This window comes from Camelus dromedarius, chromosome 11 (genome assembly GCF_036321535.1).
Source record: "Camelus dromedarius isolate mCamDro1 chromosome 11, mCamDro1.pat, whole genome shotgun sequence".
Taxonomy (NCBI): domain Eukaryota; kingdom Metazoa; phylum Chordata; class Mammalia; order Artiodactyla; family Camelidae; genus Camelus; species Camelus dromedarius.
The window spans coordinates 46,056,012-46,073,619 of record NC_087446.1 but is presented as its reverse complement, the minus strand read 5'-3'; the positions used below and the strand labels follow the sequence as shown (position 1 = coordinate 46,073,619).

At 34.3% G+C, this 17,608-nt stretch overlaps 1 protein-coding gene across 17 annotated transcripts in view; it reads left to right on the top strand.

Annotated features, from left to right (window-relative positions):
- KIF21A (kinesin family member 21A) overlaps window positions 1-17,608 on the top strand; it is a 139,357-nt gene that overhangs the window by 112,941 nt on the left and 8,808 nt on the right. For 5 of the 17 annotated variants that reach the window (XM_064491763.1, XM_064491760.1, XM_064491759.1 and 2 more), the window contains 9 exons: window positions 1,303-1,514; window positions 3,849-3,956; window positions 5,410-5,538; window positions 7,663-7,701; window positions 8,354-8,368; window positions 11,687-11,823; window positions 13,574-13,754; window positions 15,267-15,431; window positions 17,380-17,497. In XM_064491763.1, the coding sequence (XP_064347833.1) occupies window positions 1,303-1,514; window positions 3,849-3,956; window positions 5,410-5,538; window positions 7,663-7,701; window positions 8,354-8,368; window positions 11,687-11,823; window positions 13,574-13,754; window positions 15,267-15,431; window positions 17,380-17,497 (1,104 nt within the window). The remainder of the gene's footprint in view (window positions 1-1,302; window positions 1,515-3,848; window positions 3,957-5,409; window positions 5,539-7,662; window positions 7,702-8,353; window positions 8,369-11,686; window positions 11,824-13,573; window positions 13,755-15,266; window positions 15,432-17,379; window positions 17,498-17,608) is intronic. The other 12 variants (XM_031462753.2, XM_064491761.1, XM_064491756.1 and 9 more) reach the window with 7 other exon arrangements.

Genomic DNA, 17,608 nt, shown 5'->3' with positions numbered 1-17,608 from the left:
TAAGTGACTAAGCAGAAGTTACCCAGACTCAGAGAAAACATTCTAGTGTAGTTTGGATCCAGTCTTAAGTGGAGGAGAGAATCTCTTAAGGTGACTTTGTGTTTCAGGCGCTGTGAAAGCCTCGTCATTCATGTCCTCGTAGGATGCCAGGGAGAGATGTGAAGGGGTGGCAAAAGGCCATCTCCTGGAGAAAACCACTGTGGTTAGGAATCCCCAAGAAAATGATTCCATTGGCAGTAGAGAGAATTGACAGGATAAAAAGCTGGCCTAAAGGGCTTTTTCTTTCCAAAAGTTTTCTTGTGCTCTCTGCCACTCCTTTTGAACTGCAAAGATGCCTAAAAGGATCTCAAATCATTCATTTTTCACTTATTGAACAGACGAAGTTGGCTGTATATGTTCAACAGATATGTACCAGCACTGTATTAAATGCAGGGGATGTAAAGTTGAATACAACAGGATGTCTGCACTCTAAAGGTTTATAATCTGGTAAACACCGTGATTGTCTGTTAATACGTTAGTGATAACAACCAACTCTAAGCATTAACAAGGTAGTCCCTTGTTTTTTTAGGAGTATGGAAGGGAATGCTTACGGTGAATTTAGATTCTAGGGAAAATTAACCTTCACCTGCCTCACCATGCTGCCAAAAGCTAGGATGGGCTGGTGTTGGATATCCAGCAGGCAGATTAAACATCCAGTTAAGACATCAGGGGGCAGTGTCATAAAAATGGAAATACAAATATAAAAATTGATATTAAAATAAAATTTATATTAAATAAATCATCTAAGCTTGGGAAAAATCAAAACTTAGTTGAAAGTCCCTGCAATTATCTTTTGGTTTAATTTCTTTCTTTCTTTCTTTCTTTTTTTAATGAGACATTGAGGGAGCTGGCCACTAGTGTCAGGACGGCATAGTTACGTTGGAGGCAAATTGCCTGGTTTTGACTCTGGCTTTGCCACTTACTAGCTGTGTGACTTTGGACTTTTAGCTTCTGTGTGCCTCAGTTTCCTCATTTGTAAATTGGGATAACGATAGTATATGCTAATATAATAAAGTGTTTAGAACAATTTCTGGCATCCAATGAGTATAATACAAATGTTGGCTATTATTATGGCCCCTAAAAGTCTTATCTGGCTGTAGCTCTGGCTTGTCACTATCTTACATGCTATGTTTGACACACTTGCTAGGAAAAGACACGCTAAATGTTTTTACCTATTTCAAACTAATATCAAATCTCTATTCCCTAATCATCTTCTCTGCGAACGTTTGCACCTGATTGCTTTTCCTTCCATTCTCTGACTAGGCTCGAAGGAGAACCACCACTCAAATGGAATTGCTGTATGCAGATAGCAGTGAACTAGCTTCAGACACTAGTGCAGGAGATGCCTCCTTGCCTGGCCCTCTTACACCTGTTGCAGAAGGGCAAGAGATTGGAATGCATACTGAGACCAGTACTTCTGCTAGGGAAAAAGAGCTCCCTCCCCCATCTGGCTTCCCTTCTAAGATAGGCAGCATGTAAGTCTGGCCCAGCTACACTAACTTCCTTTCTTTTGGCTTTTCTTTCTTTCTTTTTTTTTTTGAAATATGCATGTTGCTAATTTCTATTTTTTTAAAAATTATGTAAATAAGGTCTCTAGTTTTCAAAGTAATTTCTGCTAGGTGTCTTGTCCCCTAATTTTTTGAACATTCAAAATAATTTAAATGAGATGTTCTTTGTTGAAATTGCTTTGTCCTATTTCTAAGTTTTAGGTTCTTTCATAAAGATTATCATTTTTATAAAGGCTGAGATGTGAATTACAGGCAAAATTTATTTAGAAACAAATTTAGGTTATAAAATCATTATATCAAACAGAACCTTAAAGACTCTTTAGTTTACTCCAAATTATGGTATATCCTCGTTCTAAGAGCCTGGTCAGGTTAGTAGACTTTTGCTGACACTTTTAAAGAAAAATACAGATATCAGATATATATACCTAATACATTTTGAATTTTCCTAATTCTTTGCCTTGAAGACATTGCACATCTGGGATGAGTGTATACACAAAGTATTGTTATTATATTATTAAAGAGTTGAAGGAGGGAACATTTCCCATCTAAGATAATCTTAATAAGAAACATTCTATTCAAAACAGATTTAACTTAGAAATTGTTCATTATTATCTTGAGAAGAAAGATTTTCCTACACAGGCCAGTGTGTATATACGTGTGTGTGCTTTGTTGTATTAAAACTACATCCGTCATTCAGTAGTAAAGATTTTTAATGACTTTTATCAAACTAACCCTCACATCTGATCTAGCAAATAATTTATTGGATGAACACATGACTGCATTGAGAAACAGTGCCAAAAAAAGGGACACACACTAGATGACTCTGCAAATAGTAAACTATAACAAACTCCCCGCCCCTAACCTGAGTATCTGTTTCCCATAACTTTCTTCATCTTATGAAGGTATTTTCATTGTCTTCCATTCAGTAAGCCCATCTGCTATGTTTAGTTCCAAAATTAATTTTGATGATGACAGAACTTTCTTGCTTGTGCTTGAAGTGGCCTATGTGATTAACTATTGAATTTGCTGATAAAGATTGCTAACCAGTATAGCTTATGGCTTCAGTGCTTTTTTGATAAGATAACAGTAGAAGAAATGCTTTTGGTGAAGGTAGTGATGTAGAACTGAGAACAGATTTTAGGAACTCCCATGTGTTCAGCATTTAGTCTGTCAGATGAATAGAAACTTTTGGAACTTCAAGACTAAATCTATGACCTGGAATCCAGAATTCAGGTAATACCTTCTTTTTGCCTTTTTCTTTTTAAAAATGTTACCATTCATGACAGGTTGTAGAAAATATCTTTCAGATACTGTCTCTTCTCATAAGTTATTTTCAAGTTTTCATCAATTAAGATGCTTGTGTAATTCTGTACAAATTTAAGAGCTGGTCATGTGCTGGTGCAATAACTCTTATAACCCATTACTTCATGACTTTTATTGCATAAAATAAAATAATTTACCTAGGTAGGCCTTATGATTTAAATGATGCAGACCTTCTAAAATGTGATTTCCTCTGATTAGAAAAATCAGGCACATGAAGTTTAATTACATTTAGTTTTCACTTTCAAGTAGGAATCATTGTAAGCCCATTCTGAGGATCCTGCATTCTAATTCTTTAGTGTTTCTTGCCTTATTCGTATAACTAGCCAAGGATAGCAAAATTTCATTTTTTTCAATTAAAATTCATTACCACTATACACAAAAATCGTAGTCTGAAGTTGTTAATTACATAGCCATTATTCAACATTTGAAATTTATAATAAAACAAGAATATTTTTATTACCAAAATTTATATAGCTAACGAATTATATAGCTAACGAATACTTAAATACTAGTTAAGTAAAACATTTTTTGTGATTACCTGTAGTATTCTTTTGTAACTCTGTAAATAATAATTAATTAAGTTTCATTGTTTCTCATATTCAGATATTCTAGTATCTTTGTTCTTGCAAGATTGTAAAGACAATTTTTCTTCAACTAAAGCAATTTTAATCAAACTTATACACGTTTAAAATTTAAAAATTCGTTTCAGCAATTTGGCAGTATAGCACTAATGTTTATGTTCAAAGATAATAGGCTTATATATTTTTGGTAAGATTGCCAATCTAAAAATTAAATGTACAGTTGTCAAGCTCCCATTAATTAAAAATAACTCGTGTAATATTTTCCTTTCCTTGTTCTATCTTTTATTCCCAAGTAACCTTTTTCAAGTTCTAGTTAATCTATTAAAAATTTAGGTTGAACTGCCAAAGTGATACGTATGTATTTAAAATTAGATGATTACAGAATCTTCTCTCTTAGTTCCAGACAGTCATCTCTGTCAGAAAAAAAACTACCAGAGCCTTCCCCCGTAGCGAGGAGAAAGGCGTATGAGAAAGCAGAAAAACCAAAGACCAAGGAGCAAAAGCAGTAAGTTGCTAATGCTTTTTTATCTGTTAGATTGTATAAAATATCAGCGGCACTGACATGCTGAAGGACAACAGTAGAATCATTTTCCATATTTAGGCTGACTCTGGGATTGTGACTGATTTGACTTAAGACAATCAAATCAGCTGTTGGCTTACGGTCTTCTAATTTTCTTGGCCACACACATAACCTGTAAATAAAATCCAGTAACTGTTCCCGATCATGTACCCTGATTTATTTTTCAATTATTTGTGTATATCATTGTAGGGTTAATATACCTTTGAGGAGAGGTTTATTAAAACTATAATTCAAATAGTCTTCTAGAAAAATTTGAAATTAATTTTGACTGTTACCTGATAAAACAGACATTGATTTCACCTCTTTAAAGTGGTTGAAAAAAAATCTAATGTTAGAAGATGTGTGAGTTGTGCTATTTTCTTGCTGTTCTTTCACATTTAAATTGGTATTATCCTTAATTTTTTTGTTGTTGAAATCTTTTAAAAGCTATGTGTATGTTTTGTGAGGGTTAGTTTGCCTAATAGTACATAATATGGTCCACTTACCTGGGCATTTGTAAACTGCAACACCACAACACGCAGAAAGTTATGGATGGGTTAGAGCCACTGCACCTTTCTCCCCTGCAGCACACTCACATTTCCCTCAGGTCACCTAACAAGCTGCACATGGCAGGTCGGTCTCTGACATGGTCTTGAGTGAGAGTATCAATGGCAGTCTCTATTCAAACATTGGCAAAGCCAGTTTCTTCAACATAAAATAAATATAAAAAGAAGTTTTTGGGTGTTTTCTGTACCCAAGTGGACGGTCTTATACCATCCCCCAACCCTGTACCATCACGCACACTCTCTACTTTGACCACTGGTTTTAGCTGACTTGAATGTCATGGAAATTCTTCTAATCAGCCTTGCTTGCTGTATTTAAAGATGTAATTTACCTGTTTCTACTGAATAAAGTATCTCAAGAATAATTAGGAGGTAGAGGATGGAGCAAATAAGTAATTTTAAAATAAATGAATTAATCAGTTGAATAAGCAAATCCCTCTTAATCTCTCAGGGTCTGTTTCCTCATCTGTAAAGGGAGCATCTTGGTCTCAACTGTAAAGCTGTGTAATTTTAAATTTGCCTTGCTTTATTCATACTGAGTTCAGATTTCAGCAGACAGGACTTTTTCTTTAGTGCCATCTCGTGGCCAGTGTAACACAGTCCAGTGGGAAAAAATTCTAATTAAATTGTTCAAAGTGCATTTTATCTTATGAAAAAGGAAGAAAGGAAGGAAGGAAGGAAGGAAGGAAGGAAGGAAGGAAGGAAGGAAGGAAGGAAGGAAGGAAGGAAGGAATTCTCTAATGAAAAGCTTTTGTTTTCAAAGCATGTTTCTTATAACATTTCTAACAAATTAAAGCCAATTAAAGCCGCCTATTTAACTTTTCTTTTCCTTGTAGCTCAGATTCTGGAGCCTCAGAGGCTAGCCTTTCACCTCCGTCTTCCCCACCGAGCCGGCCCCGTAATGAGCTGAATGTTTTTAATCGTCTCACTGTTTCTCAGGGACACACATCAGTTCAGCAGGATAAGTAAGTCATTATGTAAAAGAGTCCCAGCTATGGATTATAATATTCCTTAGCCTTTCAGTACAATCTGTAGAAAACATTTAACTTTCTCTCTGCGTGGGAGATGGAGTCTGACTTGTGAACTCTTGCCATTATTTTATGTGTTTTTCCAATGGGAAATGAACCACATACACAAAATTAGACAAATTTATTTTCCTGCTGAACATTATTCCCTGCTGTAGATTTGCATCGCTCTACTTCAGCACTTGCCTTGCCTTTTCCTTTTGCAAGTAAATTAGAATTGAAATAATCTTTGAGATCACTTGAAGTTCAAATTTCTTGGGATTCTCCATCTTCACTGAGCCCATAAAAGCCTCTAATCTAGATAGCCTGCATTGAAAAGACGCAAACTATTGTACCTTTGGTGGATATGACAGCTTACAAAGACCATACCACATGTGTGTAACATGTTGTTACCATTTGGTTGTTGTACAAATCCACCACAAAACTTGAGTCATTGTGTTCTTGAAAAAAAAAGAGTACCTTTATGGGTGGAGGGGGTAGAACTCAGGGTGGGCTGTTGGGGAAGAAAAGTAGGAGGGGTAAGGAAAATACAAAATTTTCATCAAATTTGAAGTGAAAAAATATTCGCACATTGAGCCAGAATCTCTCTTGCAAGAATTTCATACTAACGGTGTTGCTGTAAAGTATTTAATAACTCTGACTTTGTCTGCTTTGATTTTAAATTATAACATTGTGGATGTATGTACCTGATATCCAGTCTGCCACACCAATTTGTTTTCTATGCTATGATCTTCCTATATATATCAACGATTTTGAACTTTACAGAATACTGTTTAAGATCTGTCTGGCGTGTTTAGATCATGCTAAATGGCTCTGTAGATTTAGAGAGATACAACAGTATTTTGAAATAATCTTTAATCTACTTAATTTATGGGTAAAATTCTTGATTAGATTTTAATATAGTTTAATCAGTAGATGATATGTCCTTTAAAATGATCTAGTTAGGTGATTTAAAAAAAATTAAAGCAAATATCAAGACTCTTGAACATTGTTAAATCATACCTTTCATTTAATTGAGAAGAGTGGAACATTAGGAATGTCTTTAGGGAGTCCATTTTCACTAGTGATGTGAAGAATTACTAAATTTTGTCTACCTTGTATTTGCAGTCATAAAATTTTCCGTCAGTCTTTTGATAATCTTGACAGTCGAATCATAGTTCCATGTTTTTTTTACTGAAATAGTTTACAAGCTACCAATCATTTGACTCCATTGCCGTCTCTATAAATTAAAACTTAGAATAACTGACTACCCCAAACACTCACCTACCTTTTGAATCACTTCCTTTGGGCTCCTTTTTGAGACTAGCATATTTCACCTGCTAGAAGTGAGGCCCCACACAGTGTTTCTGATGACATGACATGCCAGCACTCACTCTGTTCTCATCCTTCCCAAGCCTACTGTATGATACTACACGCTAAATATTTAGTATCAGAATAACCGGACTTATTGTCAGTCCTGGAGCTTTCAGGGTCAGGCTGACAGGAACGGCTCACCGATTTCTAAAATCCCACCTGAACCTCCCACTGTTACTGAGGGACTGGCTAGGCAGAAGACCTGCATGTTTTTGAGATGAGTTAAATCAAGTTATTAAATTTTGAGTCATTCGCTCCCCACACAAACATATAATATATTTGTGTAACTTTCACATGAGACTCTACAGTAATTATCAAGAGGAATGAAATTCATTCATGGCTATTGAAATGGGGGAAATTTTCTAGTACTCATCAAATTAAATAGTGTCTTGAAGTGATGGATTTCATTTACCTGATGTTGTACCTCTTCAGGGCCTACGTTTTAGAAAGTGAGGATAGATAGGTTCCATGGATCAGTAATAGAAAGTTTTCCCCCCTAAATCTTGGTAGAAAACATAAGAACAAAATATTTTACCTCATTGAGGAGTATGTTGAATTTGCTGATATCCAGTGCAAACAGGAAAGCAGGGCCCGTTAAAGGAAATGTGTGCTGTGTTTCTATTATTCATACTATTGAATCAGTTCAGCCTCAGTGTCTACCTGTTAACATCTGCATTCCTTTTCCTCATAATTCTGACTCTTTCACTGTAGGTCTGATGAGAGTGACTCTTCTCTGTCGGAGGTACACAGGTACTTTCTATCTTTCCTACTTTCTGGCCTTTCATTGATGACCTAAAATGCCTTCCTAGAAACTTTAAGCAAGTCTCATTTTTGTTGCATTCATAACTGGTAAATGTCAATGCACTAATATTTTTAACCATTAATTTTAATATATATAAAAAATATATTTTTGTGACCTTAACTCTCAGACAAGGTAGTGGCAGGCTTTTTTGTATAATGGCATAAAAACTTGTGCTATTTGTTTTCTGTCTGTAATCTAAAAAATTTTCTTTAAAAGAAGTTAAGTTCAATGAAAATTGATTTCCTCAATGAATATTGCCCCCTCAAAGTGTGGGAGGTGAAGAAGATTTTTATATTGGTGTATCGATTTTAAATGAGAAGTTTATGGCAGGCTTTGTGATGAAAAAAGGTACGCTAGGGGAAAAAGGATACTATGGTACCTAAAATATAGAAAGAAAAAGAGTTTTTAAAAAATAATAAATTTTTTAACTAGTAAATGCTATTTTAGAAATAACAATGTTGCTTTTTTTTTCATGTTATGGAATTTTTTGGACTCTTAATTTCTTTTTCTTTCTATCATTTCCTCTTTCCACTAATCATTTTGTCTCCTTTCTCTTTGCACTTTCTCCCCATGTTTTATGGCCATTTTCCTGATCACCAGTAGATCCTCCAGAAGGTAGGCAGGGGAAGGGAGAGGAAATTAATCTTATTCACAGCATTCCAAGGCTTTACTGGTTTTGCATGGAACAAAAATAAGCATTTTTTTTTCCTTCAGATCAGATCTGTTGTATAAGTTTGCAATATTTAACCTTAACTTAAACTATTTTAAACTTGATTTATATATTTCAGAATGTGAATAGATTAATTTTAATAGAAAAGAAATACCATAGATGTATATTTCCAATTTCTGTATTTTTTTCTATTATCTTTGGTGTAAGGTAATCTTTATAAAATATTAACCCTAATATTCTGAATATATGAGTATTTTTCAGTATCTAATGAATAAAATGCTCTATTTAGTGTTGAAATTCTTTTTCTTCAAAGGTCTCAAAAAATAAAACATGTAAGAATGAAAAAGAGACATCCTGGTCTCTAAGGCTGTGCTGTACATGTCACTGGAGGCAAATATTTACTTTTATAATATTACAACCTTTGGCATGACAGAATTGTGTTGGACATTATGTCATGAAGGAAACACTTAATAGATTCTTAGGAAAAAGAAAGTAATCTGAATGAAGGAAAGTTTTTGGAGACATAGTATTATATAACTGAGGGTACCGTTTAGTTTTTTTTTTTCCCTTACGATGATTTGTGTCATTAAATGCAGATCATGCAACTCTTAAGCTGTTAACATGGATTTTTTTTTTCTTTATAATCAGCTTCTTGGAATATACATACATACATACATATATATTCTGTTTTCAAAGTAAGTAGCAATTGCCTGTGTATTAGATTATAACTTTTCAACATTTGAAGCAATAGTTATAATTTGATGGCTTCAGTTCATAGCTTTTAAACCCCACATCAGTTAGGATTTCAAAATGGCAGATTCAGACTTTTGAGGAGGTTTTGCTCCCATTTCAGTTCTGGTTAAATTCTTAGATTACCAACAAGTTACTGAGTATTAATTTCAAAAATCTCAAATTGATGCATGTATGTAAATACTACTTTGGATTTTGTAATTACATATCCATATGATAACAGTTCCTGGTATTGTTTCTAGTAATGAGGAACTCCCTTTGTTTTTTGAAATCATTATAACTAAACCTTAAAAATAAAGGATTTTTAAAAATCCTGAGCCTAAATTTACCTCCTTTAAAATTCTATTCATTGGTCTTTCATCAGCCCTCTTGAGCTACAATATTAATCCAGCACATCTTTTTGTGGGTATGTGACAGATCTTTTACAAAGATTTATTCAGCCATTTAACTGTGCTTTTGTATGCTCTCTCGAATGAAGGTTCTCTTATCATCTCAATAGTTTTAGAGTTATCTGTTCCTAATATGATATAGTCTAGGATCCTTCTTTCTGCTTCCACAGAAATCTCCCATTTTTCAGAGTTCTTCTTAGAATGTGGCATCCAGAGTTCAACCTCACTCCAGATGGATGTGGCCTCAGCAGAATATAGTAACTCTCTTGCTTTCTTCTGAAATATTTACTTCTATTGCTCAAGTCATTGAAAACGTTGGTAGAGGAATCAAAAATTGTTAATCCACTGATCTCATATCAATAAACAGATTTCTTTAGCTTGTAAAATCGAGTTAAGCCCCTTCCCTAATAGGAGCATTCTCTTCTATCTTCAACTTAAATTTCATGTTTAAATTTTTTCCAGTGAATATTTTAGTGTTAAGTATATACTTAATGAATTTTGTTTGTAATTTTTCTAGGCAGTACATCTCTTTAATGTATCAATTTAATCAACATGCCATATCTATCTTTGTTTCTGAGGAAAGATTGACTGGATATTGAAGACCTCTTTCCAGACTGACAGGAACATTGACTCTTTAGGTGTGATTCTTCAGCCACTGATGGAACTACCTTACTTACTACAATAGTTTTTTACTTACTCACCTTGTCTTCAAGGATGTCATTTGAAAAGCTTTTTGTATGGACCTTTTTGGAGTCAACATATACTATGAATATGACATTCCTCTAATATGCTCCCTATTAATTCTACAAAGAACTTCTCCCATGAGATTAGTGAATTCATGTTACCTCTTACAGATGAGCATTTTAGTGTTTATAATTATTTAATGTTTTCTTCTGTGAGACTCAACAAGATTTACCCATCTGTAATCTCTGAAATCCACTATTTTTCTTCTTTCTAGAAAATCGGGTCTATGTGTTTTATCTCCTTTATTGATCCTCTTACTGTACCAACAATGACTTTGCCTCCACAATGGTGTATACCTTCAAAACACTGTGATATAATGATTCAAAAACAGAAATACTTGAATTCATTGAATGAGTCTTCATTATCAGTTCTGACTTACCTTGGGCTTACATTTCTTCTTAATTATTTCTGCCCCTTGCATCGTGAAGGTTGTTCTCATTCATCAAGAAGATGGAAACAGACAGCTTTGTTTTATCCCTGTATCTGCCATAATATGATGCCATCTGTCTTAGATAATGGTCATATTTCAGCATAATTTTTCTTCCTGCTCTGAGCAAAGTTACATTCAACTTATATATTTATCATGTCTTAATTCACACTCACCGTTAGTCTTCCTCAGACAGCTATTTCAATTCAGATCATATCTTAAATTCCTTTAGGATAAGGGCAGTGTTTTGATAAACTTTATATTTCCATAGTTCATAGTCCAATGGCATAAAGCAGAAACTTCAGAAATACTAAATTTGTGAGAAAGCTCCCTAAAGAGCCTCACTGTTCTTTTAAAACTTTACTCTTTAAAAAAATTTTTTCTTTGAGACTGTTGAGAGTTTTTAAAGTTTTTGCTATTTTTGAGCCATTCTCCCTTTAGAATTTCTGTCTATGCAAATATTCTTATATTTCTTCAAATTGGTTTAAAATTTGCTTTCTTTGTATTTTAGGTGGTATGTGTTATACTTTCTCCAGAATGTCTTTTTTGACATAGAATTATACGTCAGCCTGACAGGAAGTCACACCTTCCAGTTAACCATCATTTATACTTTCTTACCTGTCAGAATTCACTTTACTTGAACAGCTCCCAATATTACTTCATTAAATTTCCAAGAGGTGAAATTATTAATAAAAAAAATCCAGATGCAGCATTGGCGTTGCTTTTTGCAGAATGCACCTGCTAGCTGATACCTGATTAGTTGGTGCACACCATCCCTGCTTTTACTATTTCACACTGTGTCCCTTTGCTTAAAAAAAGAGACAAGGGAGCAATCTGGATTTTATTACTACTGACTACTTGGAAAGACTTCTTAAAGTCAGAGAAAAAAAATAAAAAGTAGTTTTATGATATAGCTACTGAAGTAAAGCTTTGTTTTCTCCCCCCCACCTCAGGGGCATAATCAACCCATTTCCCGCTTCAAAAGGAATCAGAACGTCCCCTCTTCAGTGTGTGCACAGAGCTGAAGGGCACACAAAAGCTGTGCTCTGTGTGGATGCTACTGATGATCTTCTCTTCACTGGATCAAAAGGTGCTAGTTGTTGTGTCATGTGGATATTTAACAGATCTTTTAAAAAATGATTATGTTGAACGGGTGTTGAAAAAAATGTCAAACTGCTTAAGACTCATAAGAATCTGAGAGATAATCTAGTTCAGTTCCTGAATTACATAAAATATAAAATCATTGCATGGTTGGTAAGAAAGTAAAACTTCTGTTGATGTTATGTGGGTAGAATGGCGAGGGGATACATCTCTCCTCGGTAGTTGAGCATCTAATGTATGCAAAGCCCTGAGCTTAGCAATGCAGGCTGCGCAAAAATCTATGTAAGGCTATTGCAACGTGCAGTGTGATAAAGAGAATAAGATGGGTAGCGGCCACCATCTCTTGAGCAGTTACTGTATGTCAGGGACTGTACTGGCCAGTATGCAAATTATATCTCACTTAATTCTCACAACAACCTGAATGACGTACATATTGCATCCTCATCTTACAGATGGAGAAACTGAAGATTCAAGAAATTAAATAATTTCCCTAGATAAACTTAGCTAGAAAGTGGAAGAGCCAGGATTGGAAACCTAGGTCTACTTGTCTCCAAACCTGCACTCTTAGCCCCTTTGGTATAATGGCAGACAACTGAAAAATAAGCTATAAATGATTTGAAAAGTTATAGACTAAGAGTTTTGGGGTTTCAGAAAAGGGAGAGATTATGCCAAGTTGTAAAAAATAAGGAAGGCTTTGATAAGGAGGTGTTTAGGATGAGCCTTACAAGATTGTTGATATTGACAGATAAAGACTGGCAACCAAGGTCAGAGAAGAGCATAAGCAGAGACGTGCTGGTAGAAGTGGATTTGGTGGGGGGAGGTGTATAGCTCAAGTGGTAGGGCACATGCTCATCATACACGAAGTCCTGGGTTCAATCCCCAGTACCTCTTCCAAGAGGAAATAAATGAATAAAACTAATCCTTAAAAAAAAATGAATTTGGAAACTAAATCCAATTGAGTTGAAAAGTGGAATATATATGACAATGGGCAACGAGACTCGGAGGATGAGAAGGAAGGATGTATAGGAATTTGGGGAGCTAGTTAAAGGTTTTTAGCATTTAGGGATGTTCCAAGAATCAGTTTAATCAGCAAACATTTTTGCTCATTGTCTATGAGGGAAATATAAGAGTCTAGCTAGAACTTAATGCATTGTGAATAATGGCAAACAGTTCCCCCATTAAAAAATATTTGCTCTGTAAAAATATAATTTTCTCATGATTCAAGTTAAATTGATTCCTCCAGGATAACTACATATTCAGCATATTAGAAAAACAAAATAGAATAGTTCTGTGATTATGTTTTTGAGTCGAAGGTAAAATCCATCAATCAGTGACTCCTGGAAAAGAAACGTGTGTATTTATGAGTATGGAGTGTTGTAAGCTGCTAAGAGTGGATTTTGAAAAGGCTGATTTAGGATGGCTGTTTAAAATTCAGGGGCAATTTGGAGCAAGACTCTTTTCACATGTCTAATTCAAAATTTTGTGTAATTATTTTTTTAATACCGCATAATGTATACACAGGACATCCCTAGCTTTCATCCAATCCTTTACACGTACTTTGCCCTTGAATCTGCTGCAAAGTGCCAAGGATGGAGTTAGGATGCCTGCTTCAGGTTAATGGAATAATTACTGTTTCCTTATCTCATTTTTTTTTTCTCATATTAGAGAAATTGTTATTGTTAAGAGAGTCTAATTTAGTTCATATTGACAGTATCTCCTCTTTTTTTGTTTGTTTTTAGATCGTACTTGTAAAGTATGGAATCTGGTGACTGGGCAGGAAATAATGTCACTAGGGGGTCATCCCAACAATGTCGTATCTGTGAAATACTGTAATTATACCAGTTTGGTCTTCACAGTGTCAACATCTTATATTAAGGTGTGGGATATCAGAGATTCAGCAAAGTGCATTCGAACACTAACGTAAGTCACTTAAAGACAAATAGCATAAGGGGCAAAGAGTTGTTGTTCATAAATATGAGAAAAGATAGGTCTGTGAATGCATTTTTGTTTATTTATACCTGTCTACTTGCAAGAAACGTTAAAGTGTTTACAGTAAGAATGCCAATAAAGTAAGGTGAAAAAAACTATTGGGAAAATAATATATAAGAGCTCAATATTAAACAGGAAGGGAGAAGTCTTACTTGATCTGTGACTAAGTACACATTTCATATTTCCTCCCTCCCAAATAACTAAGGAATTAAATTTTCATAGTATTTATTACTTATATAGTTAAATGATTTACATTATTTGCTTCAAATGAACACCACTCCTTGGAAAATGGCTGAAATCACCATTGTAGATGGTTGAGAAGTACTTGCAACATTTAATTAGCATGTATTGAATAACTGAGAGTTTGTTGTTGCTGTTTTGTTTTGTTTTTTTAGGACTTAAACACAGCCTTGGTGTTAGCCCATATTTTATAACTTTAGGTTGTGCTGGATAATTGGAGGATGAGTTTGTTTTCTGCGTTTCTTATCATATATATCTTTAAAATGTGGAGCAGATGACTCTTTGTGCCATAAGATTGATGAACTGTTTTACATAATTAAAATTAAGGTGAACTCTGTTGGTTTAAATAAGAGTAGGGAGCATAGGAATGGTTAGTTTTTAGTAATTTGTAGAGTAGGGGTTACTAACATTGAATTCTATTTTGCATTTTGAGAACTACTAATTATTTATATTAGTACTACGAATACAAGTCTCTTGAGGGAAATTTTGTAGAAAAAGAACACTGTTATCTTATGTTAGAAATTTACCCATCCAGTTGACTCACTAAAATCAAATTTGAAAAGATGGATTATAACTTGATATTTTAGAAGTTAGCTGAGAAAATGTTTCCAAATTTAAAAATACATTTGCTGTTTAGAATTTAGCTGAGGAAATAGAAGTAAGTTATGTTTAAGGAATAGTAAATAATCCACATATGATTGGATTAAAGTAAACAAAAACTGAAAATAATTTTAAAAGTCCTCAGAGTCTTAAAGGCAAAAGGGCAGATCTCACATATGAAAGGAATATTGGTAGGCTTGCCCCTCAGGGGACTTCTGGAAACCGCAGGAAAATGAATTACCTTTGTGGCACTGTATCATTTGTTGAGTTTTTTAATCATTGTCATCTAATCTTTTCTGAATCATATTTAAGTCATCCCTAACTCAGGACCCAGAATTCTTAGTGTTTAAGAGACTTGCAAATTAAGAGCTTTAAGCCATGTCATCTTGTTTTCTTCGCTGGTTTATTCATTTATCTGTCAGAATGTTTATTTATAAGTGCCAGCCACGTGTGTGTGAAGTGCTGTGCTAGGTACAGTGCTTACAGTGACCAAAGAACACAGATCTTGTTGCCTGCAGCCAGTTTCCTAGGAATTTAAGGAATTCTAAGCCTAATTCTTATCCAGAAATGTGACTTATCTTGCTTTGCTTCATCTGTGTTAAGGTCTTCAGGTCAAGTTACTATTGGAGATGCTTGTTCTGCAAGTACCAGCCGGACAGTTGCTATTCCTTCTGGGGAAAACCAGATCAATCAGATTGCACTGAACCCAACTGGCACCTTCCTCTATGCAGCTTCTGGAAATGCAGTCAGAATGTGGGATCTTAAAAGGTAGAACTTGAAAGGAAAATGTATTTCTTGTGTATGGCAAATATAGTTTTTCACTCATCATTAGTGCATGTGAAATCTAATTTTTATAACCCCAGAAGTTAATGTAAAATCCTAGGCTTTTCTGTTCAGTCCAACACTCCCAAATGTCTCTTCTGTCCTCATTAGCAAACTCACAGTTTTCCTTTCTTTAATCCCCATTGCTGGGAAAAATGTATGTGAAGGAAAATAGCCTTTCTTAATGTGTGTCTGCAAGTTGTTTACTAGGAAGAGACCAAGATTCTCATCCTAACTGCATCAATACCTTTGAAAGAATTATTTTTTGTAACATCAATCATGCATCTTATATCTCAAATTTTTCAGTTTATAAACTTTACAACTTTGCACATAAATCCCCATAGGATTTTGGTGAATATGAAATAATGTATATAAGAGATGAAGTATTAAGAAGATGAAGTGAGTAAAAAGAGAAAAATGATAAATTGAAGTATGAGCTTTTATCTTTCATTTCAGTGTTTATTTTAGCTCTTTAAATTTTGGCATCAAGAGAATATTAATTTATTAGTTAACAAAGATTTATTCAAGATCAATTATAGCAGACACTGTACCAACACTGTGGTAGGTACTGGGGATAAAGACTGAGCCAGACAAACGTGGGGTCCACCTTCTTAGAACTCATCTCGTACTGGAGGATAAAGGCCATTGAACAGCAATTATAGGATGCTGAGTAAAGTTTGCAATTCAGGTAATTCAGGTAGTAATCCAATCTAGAAGGAATTTGTTAGTGGTAAATAAAAGGGAAATTTATTTTAGAAATTTTGAGAATAACTAGTTATAACTTGTAATATTTTAATGCATGACTGAAAAAGTATAATAAATCTAATTATATATATAAATAAATGAGAAAGAGAAAGAAGAAACACAGTCCTGAGTACTGTTTTAAAAATAAAAAGTAGAAAAATAAAAACAGTGCTTGTTTAAGAAAATTAGGAAAGAAAGGAAGACCTGGTTTATTCTTGAAGATACAACTTGTAGTCAGAGCACCATGGAGGAAGTAACTTAGTCATAACATGAGGCAGAAAAGATCAGCTTTTGAAAAAATTTACACTTTATTTTCTGCTGAAAAGTTAGATCCTTTGAAACCTGCTTGATTTAAGCAACATGATTAAATACAGATTCATCTTAACAAAGTAACAAAAAAAGAGTCTTCAAGAAATGGTAATATTCTAGAAACCAAATATATCTCTGTATCCCAGCAGCTCGATTTGAGGCACAACTATAAAACAAAGTTTCATTGTCACCCCCTGATAATTGACATCATATGGTTTTCTACCATTCAGATATATTCCTGGTCATTTTCATATCTTTAAAATAACTGATGTAATGGACTACCTATTTCCTGGTGTACATGGGTACACAGTGCCCATACGTGTATGTGTATATGTGTATGCATGTGTATATAAGATGGGTGTACATATATGTGTGTGTATATATGTGAAAATACATGTAATAAAATAATCTTAGTTTCTCCATATTGTTATTTTCTAGTTATACCAGTGACATGTTGTTTTAATCGAATTTCACATTGGGCCTGATAACATCAGTCAGATGTCTATAACATGTCTAGACACTTAACAGGTTAAAGTTTACCTGGACTTAGGTTGCAGTTAAAATTAACCTGTAGCCAAGCTTTTGGACTTTTGGTGCCGTTTTGTTTACTACCTGAATGACATTAGTCACTTTGGAATAACTTGTTTAGGACTCCTGACACTTCCATCATAGTTTGGCCATTTTTTGACTGTTAATTTGAGCGGAGTTGTGTAGAGGTGGTGTTAAATCAAAAAGAAAATGAATGAGCAGCTTTATCAAAGAATATAGATTATTTTGCTGAGCATGCTAAGAGATATTTTCAAACAAAATTATTTTTCTTTCTTTTTTTTTTTTCTTAAAGGTTTCAGTCCACAGGAAAGTTAACAGGACACCTAGGCCCTGTTATGTGTCTTATTGTAGATCAGATTTCCAGCGGACAAGACCTAATCATCACCGGCTCCAAGGATCACTACATCAAAGTGTGTATAACAGAGTTGTTGAATTATATTCTCCTATTAAATGATAGAGTTAAAGTATTTGGATACACATAGGACCCCTTTTCTCTTAATCAGTTTTCTTTTTTTCTCATT